Source organism: Jaculus jaculus, chromosome 4, assembly GCF_020740685.1.
Source record: "Jaculus jaculus isolate mJacJac1 chromosome 4, mJacJac1.mat.Y.cur, whole genome shotgun sequence".
Classification (NCBI taxonomy): domain Eukaryota; kingdom Metazoa; phylum Chordata; class Mammalia; order Rodentia; family Dipodidae; genus Jaculus; species Jaculus jaculus.
Genome location: NC_059105.1, coordinates 116448707 through 116463576, shown reverse-complemented (window position 1 = coordinate 116463576; position 14870 = coordinate 116448707). Strand labels below are relative to the sequence as shown.

General features: G+C 50.2%; 1 protein-coding gene across 1 annotated transcript in view; it reads right to left on the bottom strand.

Annotated features, from left to right (window-relative positions):
- The window catches only part of Mal (mal, T cell differentiation protein), a 29059-nt gene extending 14485 nt beyond the window's left edge, over positions 1-14574 (bottom strand). The window contains exon 1 of the mRNA XM_004651750.2: positions 14395-14574. Within this exon, the coding sequence (XP_004651807.1) occupies positions 14395-14487 (93 nt within the window). The 5' untranslated portion in view covers positions 14488-14574. The remainder of the gene's footprint in view (positions 1-14394) is intronic.
- Between the last annotated feature and the right edge of the window lie 296 nt (positions 14575-14870).

The window sequence follows — 14870 nt, the reverse complement described above, 5'->3', positions numbered from 1 at the left end:
AACTGCTAAGCCATCTCTCCAGCCCAAGTAAGCACTTCTCTTAATGTTCATAGCCATATATAAATGCTACTCTCACTTTTGGTTAGAGAAACTTCCCTTTTCAGATGGCAGTGACCTCTGGGATGACTCCAAAGGCACCATAGTGCTGAGAAGAGGCGACAGAGGAGTGCTTAGCACTGAAACATCTCTATCACACTTTCCAAGGCTCAGGGTCCATTGTGGAAGAGGTGGTGGAAAGAATGAAGAGCCAAAGGTAGAGTAGGACTCGTTACAAATTCACTCTTCCACACAAAACAGCCTGGATAGCCATGACCTCACGGTGGCTGGCACTACCTACACAAGACCATCATAATAGGAGGAAAAGATGATGACATCAAAATAAAAGAGACTAATTGAAAGGGGGAGGAGATATGATAGAGAGTGGAGTTGTGAAGGGGAAAGTGAGGGGGGAGAGATTTATTGCGGTTTATTGTCTATAATTATGGAAGTCGTCAATCAAAAACAAAAAATTATAAAACAAATCATAAGCTAGAGTCAATGTGTTTGAATTCCAGTTCTGTCACATACTAGTTGAGAAGCTGGTATCTATGACCGAGTTACTTAATTTTTCTACTCCCTTATCTGAAAAATAGTGATAACAATACTTACACTTATGAAACGAGTTTGTGTCTGTGAAGCTCCTAGCACAAGCAGTGCTCTAAGTGATTGTCATGACAACTGTCACAGAATGAAGCACTCGTACCCGTGACCACATGAAAATTCCGGGGTCCTAGGATCTCAATAGCACAATTATTCCCTTCAAAAACTTCCTGGGAGCTAGACTTAATTAACTATTTTGGAGACTGGTCTCAACTTGCAGTGATTCTACTGCATCTGCCTCCCAAGTACTGGGATTACAGATGCCCACCACCACACCAGGCTGAAGCCAGAAGCTAAGTTACCTCAGGGACTGGGGATTAGTTCAGTTAACAGGGTTCCATCCCCAGCGCTACATAAACCAGACACATTGGTACATGTAACCCCAACCACTTCTTAGGAGGTAGAAGCAGGAGCATCAGAAGTTAGTCTTCTCTGGCTACATAACAACTTCAAGGGCAGCCTGGGCTACATGTCTCAAAAAAATAAATAGCATTAAAAAGAGAAAATCCCATTGTCTTCCAGGAACTGAACATCGAGAAAAATGTGTCTGCCTCTGCAGAAGGAAGCACAATGGGCATGAAGAAGTGAGAAGACCTTCCTTTTAACAATGAGCTCATTTATAGGGGGAAAGAAATTCTCCAGCACATTCTTGAGATTCATCTGGAGTCTCCATCACATGTTGGCTGAAAGAGCTCTTCATTGACATCCCAGTGCTTCCTCTGCAGAACTTGGGACTGAAGTCAATGCCAAGGACTTGCTCAAATTCTCTGGAAAGTTTCCAGATGTCAGGGTGCCCACAGCAGAAACCCTGTCAGAAGAACATGCCAAGACAAGAGCCAAAGAGGACTCTGCCGCCATGCCTACTGGCGGGGTCCCCCAGCACCCAGCATCCGAATTTGCAACAGCTCCTCTAAAGACAAACGTGACCAGGAGTTTGTGCCTTGCCTTCTTGGGAAGTAAACGAAATAGGTGATAGAACTTAGGCTGCGCAAGGCTGGAGAAATGGCTCAGTGGTTAGGGCGCTTGCCTGTGAAGCCCATGTTCTACTCTCCAGCTCTCACATAAGTCAGACACACAAGGTGATGCATGCACAGGGTCCCACATATGCACAAGGTGGCGCACCCCACGTCTGGAGTTCGATCACAGTGGCTGGAGGCCCCAGCATGCCAACATCTGGCCCCTTTTCTCTTGCTTTCTCTTATTAAAAAAAAATAGGCCAGTCTGTTGGACTTGCCTCAGGAAAAGAGAAAGAACTTTAGGCTGTTCATAAAACACTAGGCTGTCCTGACCCTTGGGTCAAGTGGCAAAGTTGTCTCCACAAGAGGGATAAGAAGGTAGCCTCCCAGTACATCCCAGGCTACAGGGAGGGTGGCCAGGCTCCATGTCCTTGGATGTGGTCCCAGGACCACCAGGAACAGTGGCCCCAACTCTTCACTGAGCATTTTCTCACTGAATCTTTTTTTTTTTTTTTTTTTTTTTTTTTTTTTTTTTTTTTTTTTTTAGGTAGGGTCTTGCTCTAGCCCAGGCTGACCTGGAGTTCCTGACGATCCTCCTACCTCTGCCTCCCGAGTCCTGGGATTAAAGGTGTGAGCCACCAGCCTCACTGAGTCTTTTTGGCAGCCAGGAGTTCTTTCAATACCAGATGTGCTTTGTGGTCATGACTTAATCAATATAACCACTGTGTGTTTGATTACCAGTAGGCTGTGTCCATCTCTAAGGGTGAGCCAGCTAAAATATTCATCATACCGTGAGTCAGGGAGAGAGCAGAGGACATTCTGTGTATGGCCATGTATGTGTGGATACGTGTGTGTGCATGGGATGTATGCAAGCATTTCTGTGCTATAAGCATGTGCGTGCACATGGGTTCATGTATATGCTTGTGTGTGTAGGGGGGTTCCTGTGCATACATGCAACACCTGTGCACACACGTGTGTGTGGTCATGTGCTGTATGCAGAAGCAGATTAAGGATGAGCTAGTGCCATGGAGGGGATGGCACTGCGGAATGACAGGCTCTGGAGCTGTGGTGAGGTCAAGAGCATATGCAGCGCCAGCTCAGGAAGGGTGATGTGCGCAGAGAGAGGGTCATACAAATGCTCATGACCCCTGGCACTTCCCCAGGTTCTTCCTCAGAGGCAATGTGAGGCTTCCTGTCCTGTTCTGACAGGAGAGGTCGAGAGGGTGGGAGGTAAACCCAGGGGTTTCTCCAGTCACAGTCAGCCCCACCCCTGAGTTTGGAGAAACTCAGCTCTTAGTGAGTCACAGTCCAGGTTCCCGCCACTCACTCATGTTTAACAGGTGTTGAGAATGACCACGTGGTACTGTGGGAGACACACCTTGTTCAAAGACATGCCAGGGGCTGGGGACGCATCTCAGGGCACTAGAGCACTTTCCTTGCCACGGGCAAAACCCCCGAGCTGGATCCCTGGCATGGGGGTGGGGAGAACACACGTGAAGCTCATCTCTTCCTCGCTATCCGCTATGGAAGTCCTGCTCCTCCCTCTCTCCCGGAGTAGCTCGGGGTCTAGCAAGGGCAGATTCAGGCACCTGGTGAAAGTATGAGGTGACCAGGGACAGGCTTCACATAGGAAGGGGCAGAGGTCAGGACTTTGCACAGGATCCCTACACTGACCCTCTCTGTGGGAGCGGCAAGGTGGAGGGAACCAGAAGATTCTCTGTGTGGGGACCCCCTCAACTGAAAAGGCAGCTTATTGACAGTCTTATTTCTGGGGCTCCTCCCAAGGGGCACACCTGAAGCATTTAGGAGCACCTGACTCAGTTTACCTACATTAGTGGTCCTGTCCTGCTAATTCTTTTACCAGCAGGCTCCTAAATCCAGGGGAGCGCATCAGCCCTCCCAAGGAGGAATTGACAGGGGCAATTCCAGAGTGAGTGTGGAATGAGAAGAGCCCCCATCCTGGCCAGTGATTTTACTCACTGTGGGGCTCCGGGGAAGCCCTCTGCCCCACAGCTCTAAGCATCTGCACAAGGAAATGTGGCTGACTTAGCACACAGCTTCCTCCCTGGCTATGGAGCAGTCACTATTTCCCGAATAAAGAAAAACTCCTTTCTGACTGCCAGTGTAGGTGGTTTCCACAGGTATGTCCTCATTTGGATGGAAAATTTTGCCTACCCCACCTATACCCATTGGCTTTACCCAACAAGATAAACAGAAGCAAGAAGTTTCTGTGAAAAATACCAGACAAGCCACCTGTAACAGACAAAATCTGTGGAAACACTAGACCAGAAAGGAGCGGCTTTAACACCAGAAAACAAAAGATATTGATAGGAGTCACCAAGTAGGTTAGTAAAGTGGTGAGTGTGTGTGTCATGTATGCTTGCACTAGCACACACACACACGAGTGTGCGCGCACACAGGTGCATATCTACAAACAGCGAGATGGAAACACCCACCAAGGACCCAGAATACTTCTTGAGGGTTCAGCGTTTCTCTTGGGATTTTGTGGCCACTGCCAATTTCTCCTTCTGTCTGCCCTTAAAGTCAAGATCATCTTTCAATCTGTAAATGTTAGCCAGGCGAGAGAGCAGACTCCGGTTTCCTTTCTACCAACCTTGCTGAGAACAAGTTCTTTTGTTTTTACTGATCCTGCCAAGTGCCCAGTCAGTTGCTGGGGACGTGGGCATATCCAGTGTGTAGTCTCAAGACAGGCCACCAGCAAGGGCCTGCAGGACACGTGCTGAGTGCCAGGAAAGGGTGATGTTGGGGTGGGTTTCCAGGTACCGGTGACAGGTAAGCCTTAAAGGTCACCTCCTACACAGGAGCATTGCTCCACATCCCTGCCATATTAAACGTGAGTGGGCTATGGTTGGTTTTAGGAGGAGGCCAAGAACCAACAAACTGGGTGACTTCCTTGTCATTCTTCTAGGTGCCCCAGTTTCACTGTGCCCGACATGTGACCTCACATCTGCAGGACATGACAGAAACCTCGGAAGGCATGGGTGGACTTTGTGTGCCACTCTGAACTGGGGCCTTTTAGGATAGTCAGCATCCTGCCAGACACTCGGGGAAGGTTAATCCTTTCCAGTTCTACTCATAACTGGTTCCCTTGCCTGTGGGCAGATGCAGCAGTTGGTGTTGCCCGCAGAGCCCACGAAGCTTTTCCCACCCGTTCTGGCACCAGGCTGGCTGGGCAGTGCCTAGAGTAGCAGCGGAAGCACCCGGCCTTCAGGGTGAAAGCCGAGCAGGACCCCTACTGCACCCTTTCCGTGGCTGCAGTTCCCGTCTTTGTTGGCCCTTCCTGGTGGGAGAAGAGCCACTTGGAAACCTCCGTGGGAAGGTGTCTGTGCAGGACACGGTAACTGTGAGCACACATGGTAAAATGCCTTTTACATCCCCGCCCCAAGTTCTATCCCATCCTGCCTTGCACATCAGCCCTGAGAAGGCCTCAGAGGTGGTGAGGGGTGGGCAGACCCCTCCGCTAGCACCAGATGACACATTGTTCCAAGAGCACAGGTTTGAATTATTAGCTAATCAATAATAATCACACCTAACGTCTATTGAATAGCAATTATGTACTTCTTAGTCTAGTGTGTACATAATTGCTATGCAGTTCTTAAGAGCCCTGTACATACATTCTGCACTATATAATGACATTGCAGTCGGTGTTGCATGTGTACACCACTGCTCCCTTGAGATTGTATTGCTCGGTAAGGTCATAGCTGTCTGAGTTTGTGTAAGTCCACTCTGTGATGTTCACAGAACAGCGAAATGGCCTAGTGAGGCGCTCCTCGGAATGGATCTCCATCCTTACGCTCGTCGTGACTGCTCAGACTCGCTTCATCCTCACAGCCCTCCTTGAGGTTTGCTGCTGTCCCCGGAACCCACGGCACTGTTGCCGCATCCCCACAGCTGCTGAGCACTAACAAGCTGCCCTCAGAGCCCAGGAAAGGAACTAGTAGGTCTGGAAACCCTCAGGATCCCATTGGATTGATCATGAAATCATCCCTATAGCTCGGGTTGGCCTTGGACATGGCCGTGAGAAAGAACATTGGCACCAAAGGGAGAGGAGACTAGTCCCTTGGGCCGACCTGGCTCGCGGCTCTTCTGGGCTCCAGACAGGGAAGGAACTTCAGAGATGGTGGCTCGGGAGGCAACTTCTGCTGACTCCTCCTGCCGCTGAGACAGTGAGTGCCCATAAACTGTGCTTTCCCAGGAAAAGAATAACAAGGCTTGTGTTTAAAACCCACTAACAAGAGAAGGATCAAACATTAAGGGACAATGCACCTTGGTCTGCAGGCACAGGCCTGTAAGTTGCTGTCCGGGACACTGTCACGACCACACCCTCCTTGCCTCCCTCTCGCTGCAGGTGAAGGCACCATCTTCAGCCTTTCCTGAGCACCCACTCCTGAAGCCTGTGCCTTGGCTCTCAGGGTGTCTCCTTGGGAGTTGAGCCGGGAATTTCACAAGGACCTTTCCTCCCTTCTTCCCTTTCTGTTTTCTGCCCAAGTTTATCAATCTGTTATGTGTGTGAAGAGTTTTCTGTCCTTTTTAAGACCTTAGTACCTTGGTCCATTATGGTGATCCACACTGGGGTTGTTTTGCCTGACAAGGGCAGAAAATTACCTGTGTGCAAGGTGGCAACAGCAGAGAGCCTGAGGCTGTGCAGCAGATTCATGGCCATGCATTAATGATGCTCAGAAATGCCACTGCTGGTGCCTAGCCAGGAGTGGCCAGGAAGCCAAACTTTCCCACCGGCATGTAGGACTGGAGCCCCATGGTATAGAGGCCTGGAGGGACCTGCTCCCTGGACATAATCGAAGCTTGTGAGAAGGGGTCAATCACACTCCACCATGGTACTCCTGCCTCAGAAACAAGGGTCCTACTGCCACTGGCCTCACGTCTACTGGCCCCAGAAGAAACATCTCCTGGGTATTGTACCAGTACCTGCCTCTGGGATTGTAGGTCCCAAGTCATGCCATGTCCTGAGACACACACACAAGGGCTCAGGAGGAAGCCCCAGGCTACGTTGTGACATGGAAACAATGACCATGTGCTTCTGCCAGAAAGTTGGGGCTCAGTGCTGAACCCATCAGGAGTCAACCCCTAGTCCCCATCCAGCTCAAAACCACCTGCCCCAAGGTGCCAAGACCACCGCAGCCCTTCTCTCAGGGATGTGTCCCAGTCCGGAACTAAAGTCCAGCCACTTTCAGGGCACTCTTCCACTGGGCACCTGGCGTGGCAGGCATAGGTTCAAAGAGCTCCGTTCTCAGCTGTCTCTGGCCCCCACTCTCCATCAGAAGCATCCCATGTTTTCTCTTTGCTTTCAGAGGCTCTCAGGCACGGAGGAAACCTTGCATCCCTCTTGGGACCCTCTCCCACATCCCCAGAAGGGTGATATAGAATGCCTAAGGACGATCTTTTAAAATATAGTTCAGCCGAAATGGCCAAGCGCAGCAATCTCTTCACCTGTGGTCACATCTAGTTTCAATAGAATGGCTCAAAGTCACTGACTCCTGATCAAAGCAGGCCACTGGCTCTTGAAAAACTGGTAAAGTCACTTCTCAAAGCCAAGAATACTGATTCCCCGCCCCCCCCCCTCTACAATTCTTCCTTTAGAGAGGAGACAAGGAAGAAAAGAGAAAGCCGGGGTAGAATCTGGCAGTGACCCTCTCTCAATAGCTCACAGAGGGGTCTACAGCTCAGAACATGCAGTACCACATAGCCAGGTGGGGTCGACCCAGCCAGGGTCCTATGCTGGCCTCGTAGGGCTAGCCCCACTCCCTGGGGTCTGTGTGGAAATGTTTCATGGAATGGAGAGAATCCATGTCTTGGACTTATGAGGACCTCAGGACACCTGGTGCCTTGCCCCTCACTGACAATTGTCCCCAGTATTCCATCGCCTTGTGCACAGGTTGAGGGGTGGCCTGACTCAAACATGGCCATGCCCACTGAATCAGATGGATGTGTAGGGCTTATCACACACAGATTCTTGGACTCAGTGACTCAGAACTAATAGGGTGGGTTTCCTTTTCCTTTTTCATTTTTCGAGGTAGGGTCTTGCTCTAGTCCAAGACCTGGAATTCACAATAATCTCAGGCTGGCCTCGAACTCATGGTAATCTTCCTACCTCTGCCCTCCCCCCCCACCCCCAGTGCAGAAGATTACGCCAGGCCTAATCATAGGGTGTATTTTTGACAAGGGAGGTGAGCTTCCCAGTGTCTCTGAATTGTCCTTTCCTTTTTGGGTTTGGCGGGGGGAGAAGAGACCCAAGCCCTTCCAGAGCTGCCAAATGGGTTCCTGATCCTTTTTAAGGTAAGATGACGCGCTGGGTGAAGGCAGATCTACCCTCACTGTAAGAAATATTCCCGGGTCCCTGCAGACCCAGTGGCATGGCCAACGGGCTAGCTCTCTGGGGCTTAGTTTCTACCCAGCTCTGAACATCCAGTGGCCGTGGTTCTCTGTCCTGTGTGCTGTGGCAGGCTGTCATCTTGACCTATTAGAATGTGGACCTTCCTCCCAGCAGTGAGCGGCTCCAAGATTTTGTGACTGAGTCCGTGGGGTTGGCTGTTCTGCAGCCAGGTGAAGATGTTGCACTTGTCTGGTCACTGTCACACAATTAAAAGTTCCTCTTCTCTTCAGAAAAGGCCTCATTTTAGTAATTGCTAGGTTTAGTTCACTGCAGGAGTCAAAATTGCAAGCCAATTTCAGGTGGCTCTCTATCTTGCCTCCACCCTAAAATATGCACCATACCAGCGCCCGGCTCTCCCCAGGGACCCTGCATCCCTCCCCCAGCTCCTGAGATGTGCGTGGAACTTGAATATCCATCTCTGGATAGCACACTCTTCTCTTCCCCTCCCCTCCCCCTCCTTCCCCTCCTCTCAAACTCAGACAATTCTCTTGCCTCAGCCTTCCTAGTGAATCACCCACCTGACTATTAGCACACTTTTCTCCAAACATTTTCCTCCATGAACTCCCAGCCATTCTTTCACTTCCAGCCCATCTCTGGGAGAGGAGAGGGGTTGGGATAATGATGTAAGTATTTCCAGACACTGATGTCATTATTCTTCAAAGGGTGCGTCGAGGGGGTCATCTCTACCATTAATGTGTCAGAGAAGTTGTCTCAACAAGGATCTGGCACAGCTGAGACCAAAGACATTCATGTTAACCTTATTTCCTGGGAATGGTGGCCTGAGTGTCATGAAGCCACTGATTTAGAAGCGGGGAGGGGGCAGAAGGAGGAGGAAACCGACACTGTGGCTCCAATGGAAAAGTCCCTTATTGCGTGGGGACATATTTACAGAGGAAAAGGCCATAAGCAAAGCCGTAGGTGGAGGTATAGGAGAAGAGAAAGCATTGGCCATTTCACCCTTTGAGCGCATATGGGGATGAATCTGCATGCTCATTTCCTGTAACTCTGGGATACTCAGAAAGGCGAGGTCACACTGCTTATCTGAGACTGCCTTCCAATTTCCCTGAGGATCTCTCAAAGATTAAGGGCCCTAGGGTGAAAGTGCTAAGCCAGGGTGAGGTTTATAGCCCCACCTGGGGCCACAACCCTTGCCTGCCCCAGTGGCAGCTTTCCCTGCTGTGGGAGTGGAATGGCTCCACCCTGTAGGTCCTGGACATCTACCCCTCCCGGACCTTTGGGTCGTCAGGCATGGGAAACTGAACCCTGAGTCATCCTGAAGTCCATGCACTACAGAATTAAAAAAAATAATAATCAAGCATTTCCCACCCATTAGATGAGCAGAAAATTACCAAGTCTGACAGTACCCAATGTGATGAGGATGAGTCACAATGGGGACTTTCATATGCTATGAGTGACAGTGGAGCAGGTCCAGGCTTAGCTTGCATATACAACGGTGGGGGGGGCGGCTTCTTTATTAAATCATACAAAAGGAGATAGAGGCTTGGAAGGGCCCTGAGTAGGCACAGGCCCCACATTTCATCTAACTGTATGAGCAACCTGGGACCTGTGGCCAGGATCTGTCAATTTGAATGACCTCTTGGGATAGCAGTGCAGTGAGAAACAGCAGAGATATGGCATGCCCTGTGACCTTGCAGTCAAATACTCTATGTGTGCAGGGAGAAATTTCCAGTGGCCATTGCAAGAATGTTCTTGGCATTGTTGTCTGCAAAAGCTAAAAGTAATAATCCAAAAACAGACAAAATATCCATCAACAGAAAAATGGATAAACAATGTCCACATGTATAAATCTCTGGAGAGATGGCTTAGCAGTTAAAGTGCTTATCTGCAAAGCCTAGGGATCCAGGTTTGATTCCCGGGTACTCATGTAGCACCAGCTGCACAAAGTGGTGCATGCATCTGGAGTTGGTCTGCAGTGGCTATAGAAGCCCGGGCGTGCCCATTCTCTCTCTCCTTGCAAATAAATAAACAGAGCATCATTTGTGTGTGGCAGAATGATAGGCGCAGCACAACCTCGTTTTCATAAGTGTGACTCCGTGGAACAATGCCATGCTCACGATTGTGCGAGGTGGAAGCGTGCAGGGTGCTGAGAAGGAGGAACATCGGTTTCAGCCTCAGCGCTTCTGCAGATGCAGGAGGGAGGGAGGATAAGGTAGGACAGCCACCAGTCTAAGAACACATCACAAGAGCTGCACTTCTTGAATATTAAAAGGCAAATAAGGCAACATTTTAATCTTAAGTTTTGACAAATAATTTGATAAATGTGGGTGCTTGATAAAGTGTATGTATGTATATCATTTGAAAATTTTCTTAATATTTTAGGATGAAATTTAAAAAAAAATTTATTATTATGATGATATCATTTACTTAAGAGTGACAGACACAGAGAGAAAGACAGATAGAGGAAGAGAGAGAGAATGGGCGCACCAGGGCTTCCAGCCTCTGCAAACGAACTCCAGACACGTGCGACCCCTTGTGTATCTGGCTAACGTGGGACCTGGGGAACCGAGCCTCGAACCGGGGTCCTTAGGCTTCACAGGCAAGCGCTTAACCACTAAGCCATCTCTCCAGCCCCGGATGAAATTTATGTACCATAAAACCAACCATTTAAGATTGATGTGTTCAGCAGCATGTAGTGCATTCAGGACGATGTACACTCATCACTTCAATCTAACCAAATGCATTTCATCATCCTGACAGGACACCCCATGCCCTTAGAGCAACTGTCCCCTCTTCCCCTCCCTCCAGTCCTCTGCAAACCAGCAGTTTGTGTTCTGTCTCCATAGGGTTATAATTTTGGGTATTTTATGTTATTAGGATCATACAATCTATGACCTTTCTAGCTGCCTTCACCTAGTGTAGAAGTTTTTCTTTTTTCTTTTCTCCCTTTTTTTTTTTTTTCAAGGGAGGGTCTCACTCTAGCCCAGGCTGACCTGGAATTCACTATGGAGTCTTAGGCAGGCCTCAACCAGCAATCCTCCTCTCTCAGCCTCCCAGGTGCCGGGGTTAAAGGTGTGCACCACCACGCCCACCAGTGTAGTTTTTAAGCTTCATCAGCCCACATCAGACCTCATTCCTCATTATGACTGAATAAAAGTCCCTGGTAGGGATGGGCTGTGTTTTATTTACCCAATTCCTCTCTTGGTGGCAGGACTGTTTCCACCTGTCGATTATGGTGAATAGCACTGCTATAAACATTCTTGCACCTGTACTCATTTAAGTCAGTTTTAATTCTGTGGTCATATAGCTAGCTGTGAAATTTCTGGGTCAAAAGGTAACTTTTTAAGGAACCACCAAATTGTTTCCCACAGTGGCGGAACCATTTTTCATTTTCACCAGCATCATGCAAAGCTTTGTTTATCCTAGACAACATCTGTTACTTTCTATTTGGAGGAAATTTTTTAAAAAGTTTTGTTGTTGGGCTAGAGAGATGGCTCAGTGGTTAAAGGCTCTTGCTTGTGAAAACCAATGGTCCAGGTTCCATTCCCCAGGACACACTTAAAGCCAAATGAACACTGTGCATGTGTGGAGGTCAGAGGACAACTCAGGTGTCTCCTTCCACCTTGTTTGAGGCAGGGTCTCTCATTTGTCATTCACTGCTGCATTCACCAGGCTAGTGCCCAGACTCGATTTCTTGTCTCACCAGAGACTCACCACGTACTGGGATTACAGATGCTAGAGCCACAACGTCTGGCTTTTTTACGTGGGTCCTGAGCATCTGAACTCAGGCACTCTCACTTCTGAGGCAAATGCTTTCAGCCCTCCACCCATTTTGCAATAACAGTCAGTCTATGAATGGGAAGTGGTATCTCAATGTGGGTTTGATTTTATTTACTTGATGACTAATGTGCCTGAGGATCTTTTCAGGTGTTCATTGCCTGTTTTTAAATAAAAATTTATTTATTTATTGGAGAGAGAGAGGCGGGGGGCGGGGGGGAGAAGAGGCAGATAGAGATAGCCAGAATGGGTGTGCGAGGGTCTCCAACCACTGCAAAAGAACTCCAGATGTATGTGACACCTTGTGGATATGGCTTTATGTGGGTGCTGGGGAATGTGACCTGGGTCCTTTGGCCTTGCAGGCAAGTGCCTTAATAGCTAAGCCATCTCTCCAGACCCTCAATACCCATTTTTCTTTTTTCTTTGGAAGAAGGTATGCTCAAGCCTGTCACCCATTTCCTTATTGTGTTGTCTCTCTTTTGGTTGTTGAGTTGTAATATTCCATAACTTAAGAAAACTCTCCCCTCTTTCCACTAACACACAAACAGCATCATATATATAACCAATGTAGAGGAAACGGTAAAGGACTAGGGTCTGCAGTCCAATCTCTCCGGAAGAAAGCTATTCAAAGATAGCGAGTGAGTTGACGGCTGCTCAGGAGGTGACAGGTGAGGGTGGGAATAGGAGCAATGTTTGAGGTGAAGACACAGTTTCCAAGACAGCTAAGGGAAAAGTGTTCTGGCCAAGGGGAAACCCTAGAAACTTCTGTTGCCACAGGCCACAAAACCACACTGGTCAAGTGAGTTTTCACTAAACAGGTAGCTTAGAGAACCCTCTTTTTCTTCTCTCTGCAACAATGGGTGGTGGGATCCTCCTGTCCCCTCTGCAGATTAGATCCTCCTCCCTGGTTGGGCTGCTTCCCCCCCACCCCAGCTCACCTCAGGGTCACTTCTCCCACTCTGAGCTACTAAGAAGAGGCAGAGGGAGCCCTAAGAGGGCATGCTTTCTATCAGGTCAGGTCCTGGCTATGTGATTCTGGCTCGTGTGTGAGTGTGTGTGTGTGTGTGTGTGTGTGTGTGTGTGTGTGTGTGTTTGGGATTGTACCAGAGTCTTTGCAAAAGCATGAAGCCCATCTGCCACATCCTCTCCTGATTCTTGTTATAATGGTCCCCAAACAGCCAAATATCAGTTACTGGGCTACTTATGAGACACCAAGATCTTGTTTGTTTAAATACTTCCCTTCCTCTCGCATCTCACTGTTAAGACATGCTCTCTTTCCATCAGGACACTTGCTTGCAAAGCTCTGAAGAAGTCACACATTAGTGAGTACCAGGTCCTGACACCATTTGCACATTCTCTGAAACCCAACATCAGACAAAAACATGAGCTAACAGATGTCAAGACAAGCACTGGAAGGCACCTTTGGGGGTAAGAATGATCCAGTGGGCACCCTCCCACATTGGCATGTGGCCTATCAAATCCACTGAGCTGGCACTGTTTCAGTGTTTGCCTGGCAACCCTGAACATGGAAGGAACTCAGGAAGGCAGAAAAGCCAGTTGAAGGTCTGAGTGACCTTGGGCAAGCCCCTCCCCACTTGGGTCTCCCTATCTATAAATGGTGGGGCTGGACTCAAGTGATGTCTAGGATTTTTTCTAAATGTCATATCCACTGTCCTGGTTACCCGGGACTTCAAGTCCCTTTGACACATCCAGAATTGAGCTTAACTGTCACCTCAAGCTCAATGACTCCCAGCTACCATGGAACAAGGACACCACCACCCTTACCCTTAGCCCTTTACGGATGAGTCAGCCTGCAGCCTTGGGTGTTCACACCACCCTGCTTCAATCAGAAGCTGGAATACAGTCTGGAGGTCAGCTTTCAAGGTCCACCCCCAACTCAGGCTCGCATTGGAAAAGGTGTCTCCCGCGGCTGTGGAAAACCAACCTCACCCACAGAATAAACAGTCACACCCCTCCAGGACCGCGGCGGCCCAGAGGAGCCTGACGACACCGTGAACGCTTTACCGGTCGCCCACACCAGGGAACTTTCCCGAAGCCCCGGCTCTGGTTTGAGGGTTTGAGGTCCGGCGGGACCCAGGCGGGCGCAGTCAGCTCCAGGTCTCCCAGCCTCTCCCCATCCCTCTCGCTGGTCCCCGAGACCGTCGCGGAGCCAAGGGGCCACGTCTTTCTTATCGCGCGGTCAAACTCGTCGCAAGTACGTTCCCTTCCCAGAAACTTCCAGTGGCCAGGAAAACCTTGGTTCCTCCTAATCTCTGAATTAGCAATACTAAGGTTTCTCCGGCGGATTTTGTTTATTTAAATGAAACCTCCCTGCGGCAGGGCGCTGCTGCGCTCGGACGGGGACGACGCGCCAGGACGCGGACGGGGCCAGGCGGACCAGCGCGCAAACAGACCCGCTCGCTGCGCCCAGCATCTCACCCAAGGCTAGACTGACCCCCACTGTCCTCGGTTCAGAAAGAGGACAGGCGATCGGGTCGAGGAGGACTTCCTGGACTTCGTCCCCTCGTCCTGCACCCTCTGCCTGAGTGCTCCGGGGACCTCAGGACTTGGCGGCCCCGCACAGCAGCGCGGAGGCCCCCGGAGCCGCCCGTCCCTAACCCGGGGCGGATGCGGGGTGCACGGGCCACTCACAAACTCAAAGACGAAGAGCAAGTCCGGGAAGGTGACGAAGACCGAGAAGCCACTGGGCAGGGTGCTGCCGCCCGATGCCGCTGCGGGGGCCATGCCGGCGAGCTGGCGTCGGCCTCTGGAAAGATGCGCGCGGCTCTGGCTCCGCGCTGACCACTCGCTTGCTCCGCGGAGTCCAGTGGCCTGGGTGCCCTCGCGCGCGGGTTAAGAGCCGGCGAGCCTCGGACAGTGGGGGGCGGAGCCCCGATCGCCCGCCCTGTCCCGGTCCCCCGCCCCGAGGGACATGGCCAGAGCGCCATGGGCACCGCCCTGAAGCCCACAGAGGGCACTTTAAGGGCCTGCAGAGCTGGGGGGTGACAGTCTGACTACTCGGTCCCACCCTTGCGTGCCACTCGCGAGGATGGGAGGGGAGCAGACAAAGCCATCTTTGCGAGACGCTTTGTGGCTTTGCGTGCCTTTCAGGTGATCACCATCCTTTA